The sequence below is a fragment of the Typopeltis vanoorti genome, chromosome 4 (genome assembly GCF_054136105.1).
Source record: "Typopeltis vanoorti isolate ZY-2024b chromosome 4, IOZ_Tvanoo_1.0, whole genome shotgun sequence".
NCBI lineage: Eukaryota > Metazoa > Arthropoda > Arachnida > Uropygi > Thelyphonidae > Typopeltis > Typopeltis vanoorti.
This window is the reverse complement of record NC_143552.1, coordinates 156,979,417-157,005,851: the sequence shown is the minus strand read 5'-3', so window position 1 is coordinate 157,005,851 and position 26,435 is coordinate 156,979,417. Positions and strand designations below refer to the sequence as shown.

General features: G+C 38.2%; 1 protein-coding gene across 1 annotated transcript in view; it reads left to right on the top strand.

Moving 5' to 3' along the window:
- Positions 1 to 2,111: 2,111 nt before the first annotated feature.
- The window catches only part of LOC150107784 (ketosamine-3-kinase-like), a 115,748-nt gene continuing 91,424 nt past the window's right edge, over positions 2,112 to 26,435 (top strand). Inside the window, exons 1-2 of the mRNA XM_090391538.1 lie at positions 2,112 to 2,149; positions 24,773 to 24,913. Coding sequence (XP_090247664.1) covers positions 2,147 to 2,149; positions 24,773 to 24,913 — 144 coding nt within the window. The 5' untranslated portion in view covers positions 2,112 to 2,146. The remainder of the gene's footprint in view (positions 2,150 to 24,772; positions 24,914 to 26,435) is intronic.

The following is a 26,435-nucleotide window of genomic DNA, read 5'->3' as shown; positions in this document are numbered from 1 at the left end:
CATCCCCAGGCAGTCCTCCACAAATTTCAAAAAGCTGAACGCTACTCTCCACAACCTCTCAGGACCCGTTCCAACCATCTCCTCACCTAAAGAAATAGATACAGCGATCAGAAAACTAGAAAGCACAATCCAAGCTAGCCTAGCAGCAGCTTCCATCGTTACCGCTTAGCTCAAGCCAACCTGATCCCAGGAGAGATTCTAAAGCTCATCCGCAGCAAAAACAGGATCAGACGCCGTTACCATACAACACTATCCCCTCAGGATAGACAAGAGCTAAACAGGGCAACAAACCTAGTCCGATATGCGATCAAAGATCACAAGAACCAGCTGTGGGAGGAGAAGCTAAGCTCCTTAAACACCAAAGAAAACTCATTGTGAAAAATGACTAAAGCCCTTCGCAGCGACCGCCCCAACATTCAGCCAATCCAGGGAGAAAGGGCATGGCCTACCGAGACGATGAGAAAGCAGAAGCCTTCGCGGATGCCCTGGAACTGCAATTCAGCCCAAACTATGCGCATGCGGACTTGCACTTCATTGAAAAAATACACAGGCATGTCTGCTGTGCACTCCATCAAACCAGCAGCCAAGAAAACACAAGCTACGTTACACCAACGGAAGTACACCAAATCATCAGGAGCCTCAACAACAGAAAGGCCCCAGGTCCTGACGAGATTTCAAACCAAACCATAAAAGCACTCCCACATAAAACAGTTATGCATCTAGTGGCGATCATTAACGCGATGCTAAGACTCAACTACTTCCCCACTCGCTGGAAACAGGCAGATTTATTCCTCATCCACAACCCAGGAAAAGCACCTCAGTTCACCAAAGGCCACTGCACAACTCAACAGGTCCACAGACTTATAAAATTCATAACTAATGGATACAACTGGAAACAACACACAGGTGCAATATTCCTGGATGTGGCGAAAGCCTTTGATGACAAAGTATGGCACAAAGGCCTCATCCACAAACTAATAGCTGCAAAATACCCACTAAACCTCGCCAAAATCATAGAATCCTATCTGAAAGACCGAAAATTTCAAGATAAGCTATGTGTTCTCAGATCCTCCATGAGAAGCATCACAGCAGGTGTCCCGCAAGGCTCCCTCCTGTCGCCGCTACTCTTCAACATTTTCATCTCAGACATACCAAACACAGCATCAACCACCATGGCTTTCTATGCAGATGACATGGCAATACTGACCAGATCACTCAGGCCACTCCTAGCCACACAACGACTACAAGACGCAGCAACAAATCTTGAAGAATGGTTTCAGAAATGGAGGATAGCTGACAAGAGGCCGTACTCTTGTCAACGCCGACAAGAGTACGGCCATACTCTTTAAAAGAAGGAAAGCAACCCACCACGGAGCAGTCACGATGTTCAACACTGATATCCCATGGCAAAAAGAAGTAAAATACCTGGGAATCAAACTGGATAACCGACTCAGCTTCAACCCCCATATCTCACATGCCTGCAACAAAGCCTTCAGCAATAGCTCAACTCTACCCGCTACTCAACCGAAGAAGCAAAGTCAGTACAGAAAACAAACTAACAATATACAAAACAATCATCAGACCCATACTAACTTACGGATCGTCGGCATGGAGCCACACCTCCCCCAGCAACATCAAAAGACTACAGGTACTAAAATAAATGCCTCCGAATGATCTTCGACCCCCGTGGTTTGTTAGGAATGCTCTCCTCCACCAAGACGGAAACATGCCAGGCATACCTTCGTATCTTAACCAGACTGCTGCCAGTTACTTCGCCCAGGCATCACTCCATCCCAACCAACTCATTCGTGATGCATCAAATTATGATGAAAACGACAGATGGAGACACAAACGCCCGAAGGCAGCTCTAATCATCGCTTCAAACGATTCTACACAGTCCTAATTCGGGCGAGCCACGCGCTCAAAAATTTCTCATTATCAATAATCACAATCTAGCGATGAAGGGATAAAAATCCAATGGATTGACGTCCATCTCGCCATCTAAGTTAACAGTTAACAGCGGGGTATCTTGGAACGTATTCCCCTCCGATAAGAGGGAGCTACTGTACTATTATTATTTTTCTCCCTGCTGTTTACTCGATAGGGTTGCATTCGAAAATATCTGAAATGCAACGAGGAGCATAGAATGGTATGAGAAAGCAGCTGTTTCTAAGGAAATCTTATTCTTGTAAATTGCTTATATCCCCATCAGGTTTGTTTTTCTCGCAGGATGAGCGCCATTCGACAAGAAAAATTCCTCTGCTGGGTGATGGAGACCACTTTTGCTGCGAAATTGTCTCGTAGTTTAATTTCATCTCTTTTTTTTTTTTTTTTTTTTCTTTAATGTCATTCCATCTACAAAAACTGAATCCGTAGAGCATTTAGTATCCAGCCTCTTTCACTTATCATCCAACATGCATTTCTTTTTTTTGCTTTGAAAAGTTGCTTCCACAGCTTGATCAACAATGTTTGCTCAAGAAATTCAAATTTTTCAGTTTACAAAATAAATCAGCTGGCCAGAGAACGTTTGCAATTAATATATCATAATACACTCGTCCCATGGTCGGAGTTGCTTTGTCTGCAGTTCCAACTTGCTTCTACCAAAATAAAATTTGAATTTCTCATTTTTGTTACTTTTGAATTTCTGTGCTATCTAATATGCTAGTATTGTTCTTGATTTATGAAATAATACAAAAAATACATAGCATATAGCTTCAAAATTAACATAACCTGATTGAATAATAGTAGTAACATTATTTTTGCATAATGAAAGTGATAACTCTTGGTAGTGGAGAACTATAATTTCAGCTAATGTTTTAACTGCATAAAAATTTTGTAGTTAATATATAAAAAGTTGCTAATCAGATATAGATTGGTCTAGTTAGTTTTGTTTTTAATTATTATTTCCTCTCCTAAAAGTTTAAAAGTTAAATTTATGATTATGAAATTAGAACTTTTCAAATTAAAATAATTTTATTACTTATGACTATCACAAAATGCCTTCAGTAGTTTTTTTTTCTTTCTTACCCTTTTTTTTTTTAGCATAATTTCCGTAAATTTTTTTTACATAGGATTACAAATTAAAATAAGTTTGTGAGTCAAAATAAAAATCAAAATAAGATTGTGAGTGATAGACCATGTAGCATCTCTTGAATAGTTAAGAGTTTTTGAGAAGTTGTTTAAGGTCTGAATTAGAGTGGATGAATAGGAATGTGACTTTTTTTGTTGTTTTGTTTTGGGAGGGGAAAGTGAATAGCATACCTTGGTTTTTGTTAAGAGAAACTTCTTACCTTAGTAATTTACTTGCTTTTCATAATAAAGTAACAGTTGACTTTGATGGAAAGATGGAAAGGTGTTCACATAAACTGAAGTAAACTGGGATGGATACATTAAGCTGGTGACATGTGTGAGAAGTTGGCATTAGTCATTAAAGAGTGGTATGCAACAGCACTTATGATAAATTTAGTTTAATCCTTTATCCAAGTGTAAGCAAACAAAGTTTGCACCTGAAGTATCTTCAGGACTGAGGCAACTCGTGGTAAAGGTGGACCAAGCCCTCATCACTTGGCTTAGTATCTCCCATAATGCAAAGCACATCTCTTTGCGAACATGTATAATACTATGAATTAAGGGAAGGGCCACTACCCAGACCGGTTTCGACCTTTATTGCGGTCTCATCAGTGGGAGCCAGAGGTGGTGTTACTAAAACTTCCAACTGCACTTATGGTTGGACTTCTGTACTTAATTTATTCTTGTTGATAATTGACTATTTAGACTTGTTTGCTCATTATTACAAGCTAATTTGAACACATTATAAGGGTTAATGGAGTAAATACAGCACATATAAATAATTAAACAACATGTTTGATCAATCCTATATTTTAGCTCAGTCACTGAGACATCACCAGAGAAACAGTATTAAAATTGCAACTCACACAAAATTGCACAAAACAATAAGTGGAAAAGATTAGACTGAAAGCCTAAGGTCCTATGAAGGGCACCTCTATGGGTGCTGTTGGCTAGCCTGAGTGGTGGTAGGCAGGAGGTCTAAGAATTAAAGTTCTCATCTTGGGAAGTTTAATACAACCATATTTATTAAGATTAGATTGGATTTTTAAATCTGTTGCTGATTCTAAAAGCATATTTCAAACTTGTACTTGTTGTTATGAAGCATAGTTTTCTTCCGTTTGATTCTCTGTAAGTTATCCAAAACATGGTCAATCAGACCTGACCGACGATACTTATGCAACAGATGCTATCATTCCTTATATTGGGCACCTCAGAAAAAATAAAAGTACAATCTATTCAAACCTTATCATTCTGTACAGAATTCATCCTCATTCTCAAAAAACCTAGGCATTCGTTTCTGCTCAAAATATTGCCCTATATGAATCCCAAATCCACCCATTCTTAGAATACTTCCCAAATGTTTAAGACAGTACCTAAAAATTCTCGATGCTAACCATATGAGAGTAGTTTGGCTGACAGATGATGCACTATTTCAACTCTGTCTCTCCTCACACAGTGGTCACTGCTTGTGAATGGTCAACCATCACTACTCTACTTTCAGTGAGCCTGTTAAATCTTGAGCAGCACCTACCCAACATTACTTTTCAGTACAACTGCAACACATCAAACCTGCTTGTTTTCTTCATTCCATCTGCCTCTGTCCTCTGGAACAGCTTTCCTTATGAAGTGTTCCCAAACAATTATGATCTACAAGAAAATTATTGATACATTTCTTTACCAACTTTTACCTCTACTCTACACATGGCACTGATGTGCTTATAGCTTTTTCTGCCACTCATGTATGGAAACAACATTAAAGAAAGATAAGAGAAAGATGGGGGAGAGGAGGAGGAGTCGGTATCATGATTCCATGATCAGGGTGAACCTGTTGAACAGCAGGATAAAATGGTGTTTTCTGGAATGAAGATAAATTATGTTAGTGGAATTATAAATTATGCATTCCACTCACTATACAAAGAAGTCACTTTTCGAAGCTAATGAAGCTAAATTGAGTGAAAGAGTAAAAATTGTAAGTCTGTTGCCATAGTATTCCAGGAGAAAACTAAGCAGAAGTGCTGCAATTGCAGTGATGCAGTTTGTAATGTATGGAATGAAACTGAGTTACAAGAAAGAATTTATATGCAAATGATGTTTGCACTTAAATGAATTTGGTGGTGGCAAGAGAAAGTATTTTTCAATAATTGCCGGGAGTTATGGCAGTCTCTTGTAATCCAGTTGCTAGGAGGATAGGGCTGGTGGATGGTGTGAGAATTGGAGTTCTGTTTCCCAATGTTCCTATGTTGATCAGATGCCTGCACTAAGCACATTGTCAATATGGTGACATCGAGGGAGCTCAGAGCCACCAAGTTGCCGGCATGGTTGGCCAAATGGTTAGCATATCTGTTCTCCAGCCAGAAGGCTGTGGGTTTGAATCCTGCCATGGGCATGGATGTTTGTGATTGTCTGTGGAAATACTAGTGGTGGTGGTGGACAGTAAATTGTGTTGGTGTAGTTGCAGTTAGTTGTATTTGATGGTTGAGTGGTAGAGAGAGAGAGATGTAGAGTAGGTGCCCTCTCTCAATGAGTCTGTGGACTCCCTGGAGGTGTCATGTAATAATAATAAGAAGAAGAGAGGGAATGTGTACCCTTGTACTGAGTAAATGAGAATGATCTAAGAATGCCAAATATAGTTTATCAGTCTCATATCTGAAAGGCAGTCAAAGGGTACCTGTGGGCACAAGAATAACTAAGATTATTTAGTTCAACTTCACCAAAAATTATAGCTGTGAGACTTGGCCAAGGAAGAAGAATGTAAAGATGTTGTGATTCCAAGGAAGACAGAGAGAGAGAATATGGAGGTATTACTCATGAAAACACAAGAATGGCAACCAACACGAGTACTATGTTAACATGAAGGCAGAATAATCATGGGTGTTTGCATGTAAGATTATCTCTTGTGGTACAGAAGCCAGTGTATCAAAATGTGATTAAATACTGCTATAGCTGAGGATTCAAAAGAAGAGGTAGAAGGCATGCATCTGTACTTTAACTCAATGAACATAGGATGAATGATTATTATGGGATGACAAACAATGGAATGCAAGGAAGAAAGAACAGGTGAAATTTATGCAGCTACTGAGATATAATTACTTAAAACAGTATGTGATGGAAGGATCTATGAGTCCCACACCTGCTCAGAGCAACAAGGGATTTCACCATGAATAAAGAAGCCAGTTTGTTTTTGACTGAAGAGAGTGACAAAGTCATAAATTGGAAAAGGCTAAGCATGTTGAATTCTGAAAAGGGATATATGTGACTAGAGATTACATGTTTATGAAAAACTTAGGAACCAAGTTAGAGTACTGTGATAGCAGAAGAAAATGCAAAAGAAGTAGGTTTATAGTGAAAGAAAAATGGTAAAGAAATGCTTGAGGTATGCAGTATTAGATATACTCAGGATAGGGGAATCAACAGAAAATATTGTAGAAAGAATATAAAATGAACTTGATTAGCAAACTCATGAGCTGAAGCACAGATAAGTAATGTGAACAGCATGGTATGAAAGGCACAATCAGATTATTACTGAAGGTTATCCAAAAAGAAAACAGAAAATCAAAGTGATTTAGCAAAGTAAATACAAATATGAGACTTTCTGGCTCCACGTATCCCTCGTCTCACTAAAGAAGGCTCACCCTTGTCAAAACAACTGATTATTTTCACCTACAGGAGACAACTGGATACTTTGTTTACTATCACATCCTCAGGCATTATCAATAAATAGCACACCTCTTATTCTCTTTCCCTCTAACACATGCTGGGTTAGATTATGGTCCCTAAGCAACTTGAGAAACTCATTTTTCTCTATTTCCATAAGCTCTTTCTCTCTTTAATCAAATGGTTCATAGTTAAAATTTCCATAATTTCCATAATTATTTTTTTGTTTATGTGCTAATCTTATTTGTCTAGCAAACTTAAGTCACCTGGCTCAAACATTCCCAAGCAAACATCGTGCCAAATACTATATCCTTCACACTAGGATCTCTACTCTGACAAGATACAATTAATCTGTTATTAAGAACACTCCTCCCCATTTATCACTTTCTAAAAATACTGAACTCTTTATAGTCTATTCCTGTCTATATTCAGACAGGTTTTTTTTAAATAGAGGATGTTAAGTGAGCAAGATGCACTGCCAGGGAAGATTGTAAGTGAACAGACATTAAATGTATCTGAAGCATGCAGTATGATCCACTGCCACATACACAATATCTTTTGACGCCAAGGAATCTATTTGTAACAATTATCAACAATACCCATTATAAGATTTAATGGAATAAATACAGCACATATAAATAATTAAACATATTTAATCAATCGTATATTTTTCTCAGTCACTGAGACATCGTCAGAGAAACAGTATTAAGATTGCAACACACACAATATTGCACAAAACAATAATTGGAAAAGATTAGACTGAAAGCCTATGAGAGGCACCTCTATGTGTGCTGTTGACTAACCTTAGCTGTGTTGGGCAGGATGCCTAAGAATTAAAGTTTTCCAAATCATGGGAAGTTTAATACAACCATATTTATTAAGATTAGGTTGATTTTTTTAAATCTGTTGTTGATTCTAAAAACATCTTTTAAATTTGTATTTATTGTGGTGAAGCATAGTAGTTTTCTTCCATTGATTCTCTGCAAGGTATGCGATGCAAAACATGATTAGCCAGACCTGACTGACCATACATATGGTGACAGATGCTATTATTGTTCTTTATTATTATTATTACGTGACACCTCCAAGGAGTTCAAGGACTCATCGTGGGAGGCCACTCTACCATTCCACACAACACACCATGTCTCCTACTTAATCCTCCAACTATCCACAATGACATTACTAACAGGAACACACAACGCCATCTGGGGCACCTCACAAAAATAGCCAAAACTAAAAAAAGTATAAACTCTGCGCTGCATTCAAACCTTATCTAAAGCTGGCTGCCATCATCCTCTCTCACTCTCTCTCTCTCTCTCTCTCTCTCTTTCTCTCCCTCAAGGATCCTCACTGTTCCAAGTGTTTACAAAGTTCCTTGTTCCTGCACTTATCATATGATGGTCAAACTGGGAAATCTGCTAACATCCACTTAGAAGAACCACATAAGTACAGTCAGTCAGATCTAGCTGACCATGCCTTAGATACCTTGCACAGAATTATTATTATTATTCAGGCCTCCATGGAGTCAAAAGACTCATCATGGGAGGTCCTTTCTAAGAAACACAAGTCTATCAAGACTCATCGAGGGGAGGTCTCCCCCCCCTAAGAAACACAAAGTCTATCATACCACTCCTTGAACTCATTGACCGTTCTCGCTCTCACCACTCCATCAGGCAATGCATTCCATGGTTCAACCACCCTCCATGCAAAGAAACCATTCCTCACCCTCTTGCTCACAGTTTCCTTTCGCAACTTCCAGGGATGGCCTCTTGTCATCACTCCTTCCTGCTGTTCAACCAAGCGAAAGAACTCCCGATCTTCAACCCTGTAACCACCTCTCAACAGTTTAAAAGTCTTAATCATATCACCTCTCTTTCTTCTATCCACCAAACTCTGCAGTCCACACTCCCTCAGACGATCATCATAACTGACATTGTACAGTCCTGAAACCATCTTTGTTATCTGCCTTTGTACCCTTTCCACAGTTAATTTATCCCCTTCAAATCCTGGGGACTAGATCTGAGGACAATAGTCTTAAGTGTGGTCTGATCAGAGTCTTATACAACGGAATGATAACCCTTTTATTTCTGCAAGTCACTGTCCTCATTATTGCAGCAATCCTCAACCCCAGATCTCTTGTCTCCCCTACTTCCTCCAGTTTAACTCCTCCCATAGAGTATGCAGCATTCCATCGATGTGTCCCAAACCTCAAGACCTTACATTTTGCTGCATTAAACTGACCTCCATTCATTTGCCCATCTATCTAGCTTATTCAAATCCTCTTGCAGGGCTACCACATCTGCACTATTACTAATAACCCTTCGCATCATCCGTAAACAACTGAATATCCCCTTGCAATCCACTGACAATGTCATTGATATAAAGGTTAAACAATATAGGTCCCAGTACTGAGCCCTGTGGAACCCCACTTGTAACCTTCTGCCTCTCTGATATTGCTCCACCATACACAACTTCTGATACCTATCAGACAGCCAATCCTGAATCCAGTTGACCAATCTAATATCCAGACCCATGTGCTGCAACTTGAATATCAGCTTATCATGTGGCACCCTGTCAAATGCCTTTGCTAAGTCTAGGAAAATGGCAGTATATGCCTTTTCCTCATCTAATGCTCTTGTAACTTTATTATAAAAGGCTAGCATATTGCTAAAACAAGAGCGCCCCTTCACAAATCCATGTTGACTCTCACAGATAACATTACCCTCATCTGCCCAATGCTGTATATGGTCCCTCACTACTTTCTCCCCTCCCTCTATGTGGGGCACTTGTTCATGGTGGAGGGGACCTCCCAGTGACGGTACTTGCCCTTTTCATTCTTCTTCTTTTTCTTTGCTCTACTTCTCCTGAGTCTTTTTCACTATCCTTTTTCCAGACCACCATCACTGGGATCCAACGCATTGCCGCCGTGTTTGCTGTGCAGTGCGACCCATGGACATCTGGAAAGGGGGATCCTGGTAGTCTTGCAATACTTTGGCCCCTGCTTCGGCAAGACGGGTGGTCCTGGATGGCCCAGCCATGATTAATCGGCTAGTGGGCTTGCCTGCAAGGGTCAACGGTGTTGCAGTAAGTCTCTCAACCCATGGTCCGGGGTCAGGATCCTAGACCTGCTGTAGTGCAGGTATAGCATCCTAGGTAGCCCTGGCATTCCACTCCTGAGTGCAGTCTTTGCTTGCCGGGTAGTGGACGTCCATGTGTGGCTCCGTGGTGGGTGGGGAGCTCTGGCACCAAATTAAAAATTCCTTAAAAATGAATTCTTCATCCTCAAATGTTTCAGGGACTCTAACAAAGTCCCAACTAAGTACTGATAATATAGATACAGCATATGGAAACAGAAGCAAGAAACAAAAGATATCGGATACTAACATAAATATACCAACCTTTTTAATCATTCATGCAACAGGTGAAAAACCAATTGGGAAAATGTCACCCATCTTTATCCAAAAAGGTTTAGAAGGATTGGCAGGACCTCCCAAAACTGTCAAGAAATTGCATTCTGGTGATATCCTCGTGGAAACAATGTGCAAACAACATTCTGAGAAACTACTGAGAGCAACGACAATGGGTAGAATACAAATTGCAGTAACACCTCACAGAACACTCAATTCCGGTAGAGGAGTGATATCAGAATGGGATATCAGAATCTGGTATCAGAATTGATATCAGAACATCAATCTCCTTGATGTTCCTGATGAGGAGATATGTTCAGAGCTTAAAGATCAAGGAGTGATGGGTGTGAGGCGCATCCTGATATGCAGGGATGGTCTCCTGGTCTCAGCCAACAACATCATCCTTACTTTTAATACACCTAGGCCTCTTACATCTGTAAAAGCAGGGTATCTCAGCTGTCCTGTTAGAATGTACATCCTTAACCTGCTGAGATGCTTTAAATGTCAAAGATATGGACATGCCCAAACTGCCTATCGTGGTTCTACTACCTGTGCCCGATGTGGTAGTAAAGAACATGAAAATAAATCTTGCTGTGAAAAAAAAGCTAAATGTGTCAACTGTCAGGGAGATCATCCAGCATACTCTCGTGCATGTCAGAAATGGAAAGATGAAAAAGAGATACAAAAAATTAAACCAGAACAAAACATAACATATCAGGATGCAAAAAGAAAGCTGGCCACCATTACACCTGTTCTACGATCCTCTTATGCTGAAAAAGTAACAATTAAAAAAAGTGCCAACAGCAACACAAACATGTATGTCTATTCCATTTGATAATTTCACCATACCTGAATTTTACGATTGCAAGTGATTCTCTGTTGAGCGCATTAATCACAAGACCTATGGCCTTACTCCAGAGACAACTTCAAAAATGGTCCCATTCAATGAAAACTCATCTGTCAAAAAAATTATGGTGGAGACTTCACTCAAATATAAACCACCAGACACTTGTACAGAAAAAATGGATACCTCGATACCCACTGAAAGCAAACTAAGCATACCAACTGACCCTAACACATTTGATGTTTTGAACACTCTACCGGAGGAAGAGATGGACACTGGCCATTCATACTTCCCTAAAACAGTGGATAAATATAAATCTGACAAAGGTACCCTCAACCTCTCAAAAACCAGACAAGTCAATAAAATCAAAACAATAGGAAAATTTTTACAATAGATCTGTCTTGGGATCCGCCAGAATATTGACGATATCAAAATGTTGTTGTTGTTGCTACAGGAAACTTACTTAAGACCCAATGAGGACCGTACCTTTAGGAATTTCACTATTGTATGTGAGGATAGAACTGGAGATGGTCCTGCTCATGGAGGAGTAGCTATCCTAGTGGGCAGTCATACTCCTTTCCATCAGGTTCAACTTATTACTTCTCTGAAAGTGTTAGCGATTCGCTTCTCTTATTGGGATTCCTTATTACAGTATGTTCAATTTATTTACCACCAAATGCTGAGTTAAATGAAATTGATCTTGATAACCTTATCTCGCAACTGCCTGAACCCATACTTTTGATGGGTGACTTTAATGGTCACAATACTCCATGGCAGTGGTCGTCAAAGTGGTCGATATTGACCCCCAGGGGTCGATATAACATTGTTAGGGGTCGATTCGGGCTCAGGGGTCGATTGGGTGTCGATAGAAAAATATAAGACATCATTGTACAGGTAATATTTAATTCGGTTAACTTGAATTACCTCCATCCTGAATGACAACGCAATTAAAAGTGAATTGTGGGAACAGTGACATGAATAAGATCTGTAAGATGGAGTAAGGTTGTGAAAATAGTTACGGAGGCCAATCAAGTAGGCCAAAATGACGTATTTACCAATAAACAGATGTTGGTGGTTTCCGCCCAGCAGGCGCGGTGGGAGCAAGATGGCAACACGTGCACGGTTGCTTATTTACTTATACGTATTCAATTCTAGTCTCATTTTTGCACATCGACATACAAGTGAGCATTAATGTTCTAAAATTCATCAACATACATATCATAATTCAATCGTTATTCATTCACGAACTAAACTTCTCTATGTTGAAGAGTTGAGCAGGGCTGGTAGTAATACCAGTGATATTAATATCAGTAGTTTATTAATATTAATATTAATATCACTAGTAATACCAGTGGTGTTACTAGTGATAGTCATAGTAATATAATAATATATACTATATTACATTATTAATATATATACAATAAGCACTGTAACTATAAAATATAATTTAAACCTCACATAAGCGTTTTTTTCGCTTGTCACATTATTACATAATAGTTACATAATAGTAAAATAGAGGGGGTCGATAAAACATCAAAAAACTCTTGAAGGGGTCAATGGTCAAAGAAGTTTGGCGACCCCTGCTCTATGGGGTAATGCCAACACTAATAGACGAGGTCGAATCATTGAAAAAATTCTTGATAATAATAACCTCCTTTCCCTTCTAAATAATAAACTTAATACTTTCTTCCATATGCCTACCTGCTCATATTCTGCAATTGATCTTATAATCTGTTCCCCTTCCATTCTTCCACTACTCATGTGAGACGTTGAAGATAACATATATGGAAGTGATCACTTTCCTGTTCTTCGTACAATGTCTTCACAGGAACCATGTTCACCCACACGGATACCTATATGGAAAATGGACCAGGCTGACTGGAACACTTTCTCTCATCTTGCAAAATTTAATGCTGATGACATCAGTCAAACACCTATCAATGAAGCTGTAAAATATGTAACAGAATGCATTGTCCAGGCAGCAACAACCTCCATCCCAAAAATATCATCTTGATTTCCAGTCTATCCAAAGCCTTGGTGGAACCCAGAATGTCAGGCAGCCAAAAAAGATCAACACAGAGCATGGAGCATATTTCGTAGATACCCCACCACATCAAATTTAATAACTTTTAAGCGTGCTCGAGCCAAAGCACGTTTTGTAAGACGTCAGAGTCAAAAACAATCATGGATCCAATTTACTACATCAATTAATCAAATAACCAGTCCAAAAATTGTATGGGATAAAATCCGGAAAATGACAGGCAGATATAGATCACATTGTTTGTCAACCTTGGACCATAATGGAAGTGTTATTGCTGATCCTAAAGCTATGCAGATACTTTAGGAGAAACTTTTGCTAGAATCTCAGCAACAGCTTCATATTCTCCTGAATTTTTAATACTGAAAGAGCAGCAAGAGAAACAAAGGCTTAATTTTTCTGCCAACACTTCAGCCATTTGTCAAGGAGGAACTAAAAAGAGCTCTCCTACAATCTCACCCTAGTTCAGTAGGACCTGATGACATCCATTATGAAATGATAAAACATCTACCATCATCTTCTATGGATCTTCTTCTCTTATTATACAATAGAATACTGCAGAGGAAGAGTTTCCAAATTCTTGGCATAAGTCAATTGTCATTGCTATTCCAAAACCAGGAAAAGATCCAACACAAGCAATAATTATTGACCCATTGCTCTGACCAGCTGTCTTTGTAAGATACTAGAGAAAATGGTTAATGCCAGATTTCTCTGCTATCTAGAAAGCAACAGTCTTCTTTCCAATACACGTGGTTTCCGTAGACATCGATCCACGTTAGACCATTTAGTTTGGTTAGAAACTTGTATAAGAGATGCATTTCTGAAGCGAGAACATCTTGTCTCGGATTTTTTTGACATGGAAAAAGCTTATATGACACAACCTGGAGATATGGCATATTAAAAGACCTCTATAACCTAGGTCTCAAAGGACACCTTCCTATATTTATTAAAAACTTTCTGTCCAGGTGAACTTTCCAAGCCAGAATGGGAATACGCTATCTCGACTATATCTTCAAGAACAAGGTGTTCCCCAATGCTCTGTCTTAAGCGTAATCCTTTTTGCTCTTAAAATCAACTCAATCATTGAACAGCTTCCTCCCACTGTAGACAATGCTCTATATGTTGATGACTTCACAATTTACTGTCACTCACGTAACATGAGGGTAATTGAAAGACAACTTCAGCAAGCAGTTGATCATGTCTCTCTGTGGGCTCTTAATAATGGGTTTAGGTTTTCAACAGAAAAAGTGTCTGTGTACACTTCTGTCGAAAACACACTCATCACCCAGATCCTGAACTAAGAATGGGACCTACTGTTATTCCAGCAACTACAGAAACCAAGTTCTTGGGACTCATCTTTGACAGAAAACTCACATTTCTAGCACACATTCATCAACTAAGAGAAAAGTGCAAAAGAACTTTGAACCTCCTTTGCACTCTATCCCTTACTGGGTGGGGTGCTGATCGAGTTTCATTGCTCCATCTTTATTGTGCACTTATATGTTCAAAGCTGGATTATGGGTCCCAAGTCTATGGTTCTGCAAGACAGAGTAACCTACGCTGGTTGGATTCCATCCATCATCAGGGTATACGGATAGCTACTGGTACCTTTCGCACCTCACCCACTCCAAGTCTCTATGTAGAAGCGAATGAACCGGCTCTATCAGTTCGATGGAAATAGTTGTCTCTTAATTACGCCCTAAAAATAAAATCTCTCCCAGATCACCCTACATGGAATGGTATCTTCTCTCTGCATTGGGAAGCTCAATATCACACACATCAAACTGGTATGTATCCTTTTGATATGCATATTAAAGAAACTGCAAGCTGTTAGTATAAATGTTGACAACATTAGCTACACTAAACATAACAGCATTCCTCCATGGCAGGTTTGCACACCATCCTGCAACCTCTCACTTTGTTAGCTACAGAAATCTTATACCCCATCATCCATTTACCTGCAATTGTTTAATGCACACAGAGCAGCACACGCTGATTTCTTACCCATCTATACTGATGGTTCAAGAACTAACACCTCTGTTGGCTGTGCTGCTGTGTTTCCAGACATTATTATCTCAAATCAGATCCCACCAGACTGCAGTAATTATACAACAGAGTTACATGCCATTCAGCTTGCACTTGTGCATATAAAAGAAAACTGCTACTAAAAGTGTATAATTTATACGGACTCATTGAGCTCTTTACAGGCTTTCTCCTTTCCTATGTATAATCCTCATCCAGTACTTTATGAAGTGCTACACCTGCTTCACAAAATGAAAATGCTTAATTTTGATGTTCAGTTCTGCTGGATTCCCAGCCACATTGGAATCAAAGGAAATGAGGCTGCTAAATCAGCCCATATCTTCTCCACATACTATTTGACAGTTCCATATACAGACTACAGACAACTTATAAGATCAAAGCTAATTGCTCAGTGGGAGTTAACATGGCAAGAAACATTAACAAACAAATTATATAACATTAAACCTGAAATTAAACACTGGCATTCTAGTCAGCGTACAAAAGAGAAGGGAGGAGGTTGTCCTTGCTAGGCTCTGCATAGGTCACAGTCACCTTACACATTCTCATTTGCTGAGAGCTGATGACCCTATCATATGTGAAAAATGCAAGAGACATCTCACTATATTCTGGTAGATTGTCAAAAATTTATACAAGAGAGGAATGAAATTTTCACCTATCTAACCAAGCCATATACACTCAGGGAAATGCTAGCAGACTCAGGCAAATTGCATGATGTTTTTAATTTTTTAGAAAGAATTAATTTGTGCAAACACATTTGACCATAAATTAGTTTATATGTAAATACTTTTTTTTGCTTAACTTAACTTTTATATATATATATTATTCATTAGGTTAAATCTGATCAATTATGTATTACCATGGGCCTTGATCTTGTATATTTGTATCATCCTGCTGTAATTTTGTTAATATGTAAATACCATAATGCTAAACTTAAATTTTATGCATCAATGCTGTATAATAATTCCTTTCTGACTCTTTAAGTATTAGTATAATAATGTTTGTTGTAATCTTACTAGATGTAGATACTGCTTTCCTTGACTCGTTTTGTATATGTTAACCTATCTATTTATGTACTGCTGAAACCTCTGCAGTAATTTTGTTTATATGTAGATACTGCATCACTTAACATACATTTTGTGTATGCATCTTATTTACTACTTTATTTTTCGAATAATCATGTAGTGCTGTAAGACGTCTTACCTATTTGTGTACTTTCTAGTAATTCTGTTTATATGTATTCTAAATTCTGTTTCTACTGCATTGCTAAATTTAATTTTCATCCATGCATATTGTATAATAATCCCTTTTTGCCTATTTTTGTACTGTCATAAAGGCATCTATTATAATTTTCTGTTATTATAATTATACTGCATTCCTTGGCTTAGTGTTTCTATATTATGTATTGCTAATGTTGTAACCTTTAGTGTGGGACAGTATGACGTTTGTAGTTTTTGTACCAAATAAACTATAAACCAACCAACTACTTTCTCCAAGATCTTACTAACTACTGATGACACACAAACTGGCCTATAATTAGACACGTCTAGTCTGCTACACCCCTTATGCAATGGCACTATCTTACCTTCCTTCCATTCCATGAGCACCTTTCCTGCAGCCAGACTTTCACTGAAAAGCCAGGTCAAAGGCACTGTCAGTTCCCTAGCACATTCTCTCAAAACTCGTGGTGAAATACCATCCAGTCCCACAGCTTGACTGACATCCAGAGTACTCAGTATTTGGAACACACCCTCCTCCTGCACCTCTAAACCTCGAACCTGCCCTATCCCTCTAGTATTCAAATTGACTCCTCCAGGATGAAATACTCCAATAAAGTGTTCATTGAACAATTTCACAATATCCTCTGCATCAGTCACTCTGTTCCCATTTTTATCCCACAATGTCATTCTTCCACAGTCATTTCTCCTCCTACAGGCCACATAGCTAAAAAATTCCCTAAGATTTTCCTTCAATCTAAGGGCCAATCTTTTCTCATATTCCAGTTTCGCCTTCCTTACCATACTAGTCACTCTCCTGGCCTGTGTCTTATATTCTTCATTCATCTTCTCTTCACCTGTCTCCTTATATCTCTTCCATAGCCTCTTTTTTGCATGCAGTTCCTGTTTAATAATGTTTAAGAATGAATGAATAGAATGCAATATGATTATGCATTCAGTGGCTGGAGGTAAATGTCAGTCCAAGGAGAGAGATGATCCTGTCTGGTCATTTATGTATTGCTGAGAGCAGGATCTCAGAGTCAAGACTGCATTTTGCATTGAATTGAAGGTGATCAGGTGATCCTCATTTGGTTATGAAACATAGCATGGAGATCAGAGTTTAAGGCACTGGTTGCAGATGATCTTGAAGCTTGGTTCTGAGCACTGTATTATGTTGAAATAAAATATCATCATCAAAACTGTGGATAGGATTAGTGGTGATAGATAGTTGTACATTTATATATAGAAGAAATAAAATAGGTGATAGAATAGACCCCAGAGGAAATCCTGCAATTGGTAAAGCTCAAAGAGAAGAGTCTTGCATGACAGAGGGTCGGTCAATTAGACCAAAGGATGGCAATTTGGTTAGCAGCCATCAATGCCAGACATTCAAAATATCTGGAAATGTGAGGAATAGTAGCATGTTCTGAAACTGTTGCACTATTTGCTAGATGATTCTCTAGTCACTCAGTCATGCTTTGTTTCTTCTTCAAGTGTCATCCCCCTAGGAGGTTGGCAGCCATGTCACGGAACCTTTTTCTTTCTTTTGCTGCTCTGGAACATTTATGGTAATTCAAGCCAGTCCAGTCCTTAATGTCTTCAAACCACATTCTCCTGGGTCTACCTCTCTCTTTTTCCTTCTAATATTAATTTCTGAATGCCTTCTTGTCTAGTTAAATGTCCCAAATATTTAAGTTTTCATTCTTTAATTATTTTCATTAATGTTCTTTTCATTTTTGCTTTCTTTAAAACATTTTTTTTTTCATTTTCTCTGTCCATGGTATTTTCAACATACTTTCTGATAGTCCACATTTTGAAAGCTTCTAATTTTTTCTCTATTTGTTTTGCTTTGTTATGCTTTGTTTACATGTACTATTTCTTTTATTGCTGCTATTTTGCCATTGTCATTGATATTTCACCATCCAAGTATCTTGCTTTTGACATAACCCACACATTTATTACTCCCTTTTGGAATACTTATGGCATACTCTTTCACTATTTTCTTTTTCCATCTACAAATCCCTCATGGGCACTAACAAATACATCACATATGTACATGTATAAAAACTTATAAATCTCACCTCATAAACTCCCTGAATAATGTCTTCACTGCCACAGTTATCCTGTCAAACAGTGCCAATCAGCAGCATTATATTTATTTATCAAATAAACAAAACAATAGTCTTACTTTCTGAAACTGTTTTCTAAACTCTTACACCGACTCTAATGAAAAATGCACTTAGTAATTACATATATTAAGAAAATAACAAATATTAATTTTTTTTTTTCATAAAGCTTATTGTAATCCATGTGTTCATCCAAGACATCCTTTTCTGGCTGAAATAAAATGGGAGAAGAGTTGGGAGCTTTCTGACATAGAATATCAAAACAAACACAGTATGACAATGAGGTGGGACAAGAGCAAGAACCATGAATGGTATGCTGCAGAGAAGTGAATGCAATTTGTGTATGTGTGGCATGTGTTTAAGGGAAGAATGGAATGCTTGAGTGAGTGAATTCACTGGAGAAACTTGCTAGATGGAAGTGCAGTGTGTGACACTAGCAAAAGATCAGAAGATTGAAACAGAAGTGACCAAAGTGCTTGGTAATGGAAATAGGAGTAGTGTGGAAGATGAACAGAGAACAGGAATAAAAGGTAATAGGGAAATGGTGGGAACAGTGAACAGGGAGACATGGCATAGAGTGGATGTTGGAAGTAGTAGTGAATGTGTGTGTGTGGGGGGGGGAAGATGATTGGCATAGGAATGAAATGGATCAGAATGTGAGTCAGGTAGTTGAGACTGAGCAGATATATGGAATAAGTGGTGAATCTGGTGATTTGGATTAGAGGATGGCTGATGGACATATCAAAGAGTGGTTTATGGAGGAGCTGAGTTCAGGCGAAGGCAAGTGACCAGTGGTGTATCATAAGGCTTAGTACTTAGTCCTCTCTTGTTTAATTTGTATATCAGTAATGTAGGAAATGATTATATTTGATAGGAAATATTCACTTGTTTGCTGATGATGCTAAGCCGGGGAGAGCGATGATAAATGAAGGTGATGCAGAGATCCTGCAGGAAGACAAACTATCTGTATGGGCAAAGGTAAATGGATACCAGTTTACTGTGCCTAAAGTGTAAGGTGATGTACTTTAGGAAGAGATCACAAGCTCTGTAATATATTGATGGAACTGAACTATAGGAAACTGATAAGGCCAGGGACTTGGGTGTGGTGGTGGATAGGGAGTTGAAATTTAGAGGGCATATTGCAAAGGTAACCAAAACAGCACATCAGCTTATGTGGTTGTTGAAGAACACACTAACAAGCAGGGACAGAAAGCCTATTGTTCCCCTATATAAAGCTTTAATAAGGCCACATCAGGACTACTACTACTACACACAGATCTGAACTTATGGATTCCATGGTGATGAAGAAGTTGGTGAGGGGATCCAGAGGCAAATGACAAAGATTGTAGTAGGTCTATCGTATGCTAATGCTCTCTTTGAGAATAGATTGACAGTCTGTATGCTTCAAAAATTACCTGATAGACGAAAAAGAGGAGACATGACAGAAACATTTAAGTTATTAAAGGGGTTTTATGGAATTGATACTGAAGACTTCTTTCAGTATGTAGCAAGAATGGAGAGAACAAGAGGTCACCAGTGTAAGAGTGTGGTTAGCAAGGGTGTTAAGACTAGATATTTTGCTTGGAGGGTGGTGAATGGTTGAAATGAGTTGCCAAAAGTGGTTATGGGTGCTTCATCGGTGAATGAGTTTAAGGAGAAGTATGATAGGTATTGTGTGAATAATGGATCTCTCATGCATCTTCTGACTCCATGGAGATACCTGTTTAATAATAAGGCTAAGGCTACAAATTATCAGCTGATCTGGTTAAGGTATTGGAGAGATCAGTGAGAGATAGGATACAAAAGTGGGTTGATAACAGTAGTATTCTCTGTGCTTGTCAACATGGGTTTGTTAAAGGACTCGTGTTTATCAACTTGCTTACGTACAATAACAAGGTGACAAATGTATTGTACAATGGAGATACATAGATTTTGCAAAGACTTTTGGTAGTTTTTCATGCCACAAGTTGGTGACTAAACTGGAACAGATGGGATTGGGTGATTGATTAGTGAGTTGGATAGGCAACTGGCTCTTGGGGGTGCAGTATCCCGGAAATGGAGAGTCACTAGTGGTGTGCAACAGGGATATTGTCTTGGGACCATTGTTATTTAATTTGTATATTAATGATATGGGGATGAGTTTAACTGGTGTTATTACATTGTTTGCAGATGATGCAAAACTGGGGAGAGTGATAAGGTGTAATAATGTAAGGCCACAACAAAGATGTTGTAGCCTTACATGAACACTTGAATAGATTGTATGAGTGGGCAGCAGTATGGAACTGTCATTTAAATTTTGCAAAGTGTAAGGTCCTGAAATTTGTATGCAACAATGGGATGCCAAGTATGCACTCTTGGTGGGGAAATTTTGGAGGAGGTTGAGGAGACAATAGATCTTAGAGTGGTGGTAGACATGGATCTGAAGTTTAGAGGTCACATTCCTTCCTCTTGTCAAGACAATTCTCGTCGTGATAAGAGGAAGGAATCTTTATATGGACTTTTTCAATTGAAAGTGAGTTAGCCAATCTCATACAGAGGTAGCAGGGTTTTTCATCCCGCGTACAGACAAATCGCCCATCAGAACACACGCAATTTACAGAAAAAAAAAATACTATTGATGGAGGTGGTGATGGATGGTAGATGTGTGTAGTAGGTGAATTAAGTAGTAGGAGAGATGTGTGTGTGTGTGTGTAGCAGTGCAGTGAGTCTTTGGACTCCTTGGAGGTGTCATGTAATAATAATAGTAGCTGTATAAATAGCATTAAAGGATCCATAACTAAGGTGGCCATTTTTTTCTCTGGCTGGGAAGTGATCATGTTTTGACCTGGAAGGCAGTTTAGCATGTTAAGAAAGGTATATGCAGAACTGCACAGCCAGAGAGATTATGACAAACTTAGAAAGCAGCTTGGAAAAGTGCCATGTCAAGAAAAATGCAAGGCCAAGGATATTGGGAAATGGTCAAGAGGAGTTTGAGGGCAGCAATATTAGATTGCATACTGAGGATCAGGAGAATAAATCAAGTGGGAGTAAAAGAGATGAGTAACATTACTTCAAAAAAGAGGGGGGAAAAAAGGAATTTGAGAAGTTCAGTCAGCAAGTCCATGAGCAGTGTAATTATAGCCAAAAAAAAGATCACCAGCAGGGTAAAGAGGAAATGCAAAATCATACTATGAACGAAATTTAGTCAAGCGGCAGGGAGCAAGCACCAGGAGTTCTTTTGTTATCTTGGCGGATAAAATTAATGATAAAGAAAGGATAATTTTAATGATGACAGGAAGATGATAAGCAGAAGAAATCGTTTATTTACCGAGTGATCACTTTATAAAGGTTAATCATTCAGATGGAGATAACGGAATGAGTAATGTGACAACAGAGGAAGATGAAGGAAGTGCTTAGGTTATGAAAGCTCAATGTAGATAAGGCCATATGATCAATAAGATCTGTGTGCTATGAGGAAGTGTAAGAGAATGGAGATTATCCGTGACCAGACTGTTTAAGTCTCAGCAAATGTAGGGTCCCAGGAGAGTGGAAAGAGGCAAGATTCTGTACATAAAGAAGGTTGTAAATTATACAGGGTGTTCGGGATAAATTTGACATATTTATAATTAATTATATTTTTCCGTAAGTTACATGTATTAACACACACTTCTCTTCATTTAAAAGTTTGGACCCTTCTTCATTCATATACAAGATGTCAGAAAGGATGGATAGCTGGAACCCACCTGAATCATGGAAGAGAATAACTTGTATCATGATGATTCGTGCCCGCCATCAAAATAAGGATATTACGACTGCTGCCCAATGCTCCCTGAATACAGTAAAAACAATCAGGCATGAACTAGAGACTTGCAATGGTGACTACGAGGATGTAGCAAGAAGAAAGATCCCTAGCAGACGATCTGATTGCGTTCGTACAGCAGAATTCCTCGCAAATCTGCAGGAACAGGTGTTGAAGAACCCTGGCATTGGAATTCGGGCTTTGTTCGTGGAGTTGCTAACTGTAGTCAAGCCCTGGATAACAAGGGTAGCCAATGGTAGGCCGTATGTATGGCAGCAGGATTCGGCCCCTTGCCACACCTCTGGGAAAAGTCAAAAATGGTTGTCTGAAAATTTCTACGACTTCACCAGTCCAAATGTTTGGCCTCCAAACTCCCCAGACCTTAACCCCATGGATTATTTTGTATGGGGCGCAGTTGAAAAAGACACCAATCGCACTTCCAGTAATACAAAAGCCCAGTTAATGGATAAAATTAAAACAGTTTTTGCGGCCCTTCCCAGGGAGACTGTAGCATCAGCTTGTTCGAGGTTCCGAAGCAGAATTGAAGCTGTGATCGATGCTAATGGTGGTTATTTTGAGTAAATCTTGTTGATAGTATTGTAATTAACTCTGCCTGTAATGTTTTTTTGTCAATTCATTAAATTTAATAGATACAAAGAAGATTTTCTTTTTCCTTACGAAACTGTCAAATTTATCCCGAACACCCTGTAGGTGATCACTATCTGACAAGTGATGGTTAAGGTTTAGAAAAGTTTGTTAAAACAAGAATTCAGAAATGGGTGAATAGGAATATGATACTCTCTAAGGGATAGGAGACAGTGAAAGGTATGTTGTGGCTTAGTAATTTACTCATTTTATGCTAAGTGGATGGTTGACAGACTTTAAGAAGTGGCACAAGGCAGAGCATGAGAAGGTAAATGACCAGTAATATGTCATAACTCTTTACTTAAGACTGTCAGTATATAATTTGATGTACCTTAATGCAAAGATCCAAAAAGAATTTTTAAAGTTATGAGGGTTATCATGAACAAGAGTTTAAAAGCAGAGAACCTACTGCGAAATGGCACAAAGCATTGCTTGACTGTTGAAGAATACACTGACATGTAGGGCTAATGATGTTGTTATCCCTCTTTATACAGCTTTCATGTGGTCATTTTCTGGATTATGGACTACAACTATGCACAGATTTATTCCAGATTATTATTATTACTATTAAGAGAAACCTTCAGGGAGTCAGGAATTTATCAAGGAGGCCACATACTTCATACACTAGCTGTCATACTTGTTCTTGAATTCATTCACACTTCTTGCACACACAACATCCAATGGCAGTCCATTCCAATCATGCACCACTCTATGAGAGAAGAATTTAGATCTCACCACCTTCTTGGCGACATTCATTCTCAGCCTTCAAGGATGCCCTCTCATCCTTCCCCTCCCCCTGCATAAAATGAAAAATTTCATCAACTGAAATCTTGTATGATACTTTCAGAAGTTTGTCTCAATCATATCACCCCTCTTTCTTTGTTTGCTGGTTAAAAATATCATTTTTTAAACACTCCTTTGCACTCTCTCCACCATAAAATTGCAATGGAAACCAGGAGACTAGACCTGCACACAGTAGTCTAAGTATGGCCTTGTAAAGGCAAAATGACATTATCTTTACATGTCAAAGTTCATTATGTCATTCATTTCTGTGCAGTATCCTGTCAGATATTTTTGTAAAGCCTAACAATATCACAACATGGCCATTATCTGGTCTATTATGCACTGATTTGATTGTGTTCTTTATGGGATGAGAAGATGGTTGAAAGGATCCTCAGGTAGGTGAAAAAGATGATGACAGGTCTTCAGAGTGCTCCTATAAGAATAGACTAAAGATTTATGGATTGCAAGATTTCATTGGTATGTGGGAAAGAGAGCATGTCATAGAAACATACAAGTTACAAAGGAAGTTTATAGGATAGATGTAAATAAAAATTTTCAATACATGATCAGAGTGGAGATAACATGGGAGGTTACGTCTGAAGTTGAGCAAGAGTGTAGTTTACAGGGATATAAGTGAATGAAATAGGTTACCAGAGGTGAGTGTTTGTGCATTATTATTGTATCAGTTATCCAGTTATTCCAGCTTTAGTTGTTTGTTAACACTCAGCTCTACCTTATATCTTAATCCAGCATTAGTAAGGTGGCAGTGTCACAGTTATTTCTTTCTCTATCTTTGGGATCTGTGACACCCTACCTTACTAACACCAGGTTAATTATGTCTGGTCAAATGTAGTCTTTAAGAAAGATTTAATAGGGATGCTTCATTAGATATTGGACGTCGTATAGATCACCATCATGCAATGAGTCTGTGGACTCCATGGAGTTCTTATGTGATAACAAGAGCAGTAAATATTTAACTTGCTATCTAGTTTGTATAGAAATAAATAGGAGCAGCATGAACTTCATTTTCATGAAACTTTTACTTTGCTTTTATTTTTTCAATTATCAGTATTTCATTTTGTAAATTTAAATTATCTTGAATATGTAACATGCAATTGAGTCAGATAGTCAGATTTGGTCAGTGTAATGTAACTTTCAAATTCTCTTTTAGATGGAAGAAAAAATAAAGGAAGCATTAAAAACAACAAAGTTTCAAAGAACAGGTCACGGAGGTGGTGGCTGTATTAATGAAGGAGAGGCGTTTCAGACTGATTTTGGAGAAGTTTTTGTTAAAAGGAATTCCAAATCAAAGGTGTTTATTTTTAGATTATGTGATAAACATTAAATATGTTGTAAAACTTTCATGTTGCACTTTAATAAGATAATTTACAGCACTAAGAGAAATAATTAAACAAGTTTAATCAATTTCAATATTTCATCTCAGTCAGTCAAAGAGATATTCAGGAATAATGTTAAAAATTTAATAACACACACAAAAAACACACAAGAAACAATAAGTGGAAAAAATGAGGCAGAATAAATAAAGACTAAAGTCCTATGAGGGATGCCCTCTATGGGTACTGTTGACTAGCCTTAAATGTTGGGTGGGAGACCTAAGAATTAAAGTTTACCAAATTCTTAATTTGGCAAACTTTAATTCTTTCATGTGTTCTTCCATGTGGATATTGGCTGATCTTCCTATCTATCCATAGTATACCAACATGCAGGAACAGGGCACAGTGTAATGAGAGGAGGCAGCTGATCTTTAGTAAAATGTATAAGGGTAGTAAGCTTTCATTGGGACTTGAAAATTGGCAGAGATTGTATTAAGACTGGCTATTTTTTCTGAAATGTCTCTCACATAGGGAATGATGATAGCTTTAGTAAAATCTTTTGGAAGAGAAAGGTCAAGGATTGATTATCTTTTTCAATATGTGGTTAAGTTCTGCTATAAGAGAAGACTTATTAGAATAAAGGTTACAGGCTCTATTGGTTTTAGTGTTTTAATGATACTATATTGTTGAGAGGGGGGTGGGGATGATGGGAAAGTTTATGAAGTTCACCTGTGTGGGTGATCTTCCTATGTACTGAAAAGGACAGGTTATCAAGGTGTCTAGAAAAGTTAAACTATTATTAGTTTCTTTTTCCATGATAAACTAGATTGTTGAGGGTTGAGAGGAAAGAGTGTAATGTATCTGGGCCATGAGGCCAAATGAAGAACACATCATCCTCATATCTTAAACATTTAGAAGATTTGAAAGGAGCTAAGTCAAGAGTTTGTTTTTCAAAATATTCCATAAAAAATTGGCAAGGGGGGGGTGAGAGGGAAGAACTCATAGAGGGTACCTCTATCTGTTTATAAATTTTGTGCTTTCTATCTTCCCAAAACATTTTCTTCATGAACACTAAGAAACCATGATCCAGTTTATTTTTTCTAGATCTTCTCTTATCTGCTCTCTCTCCACCTTTTCTGTGGTCTTCCTCACACAATCTCTCTCACATTTTGTTTCATACATCTTCCCTGAAATTTCATTTCATACATTCTTCTTGGTATTCTTTCTAAATTCATTCTCATTAGATGTCCAAACCAAAGTGAAGTTCATAAGCATTCTTCAACACTTTTTAGTCCTAAACCATTCCTAATGTTCACATTTATTATTCTGTGTTTCCTTATTTTTGCCAACATGTCATTAAAACTTTCATTTCCATTGCTTGCATTCTGTTCTCTGCCATATAAGACAATCATCATCATCATCAGTTTCCTGATATGTAACCTCAAGGGGCATTCAGGTTACTATGATAACACTATATGATTAAGCGTACATTATTATTAA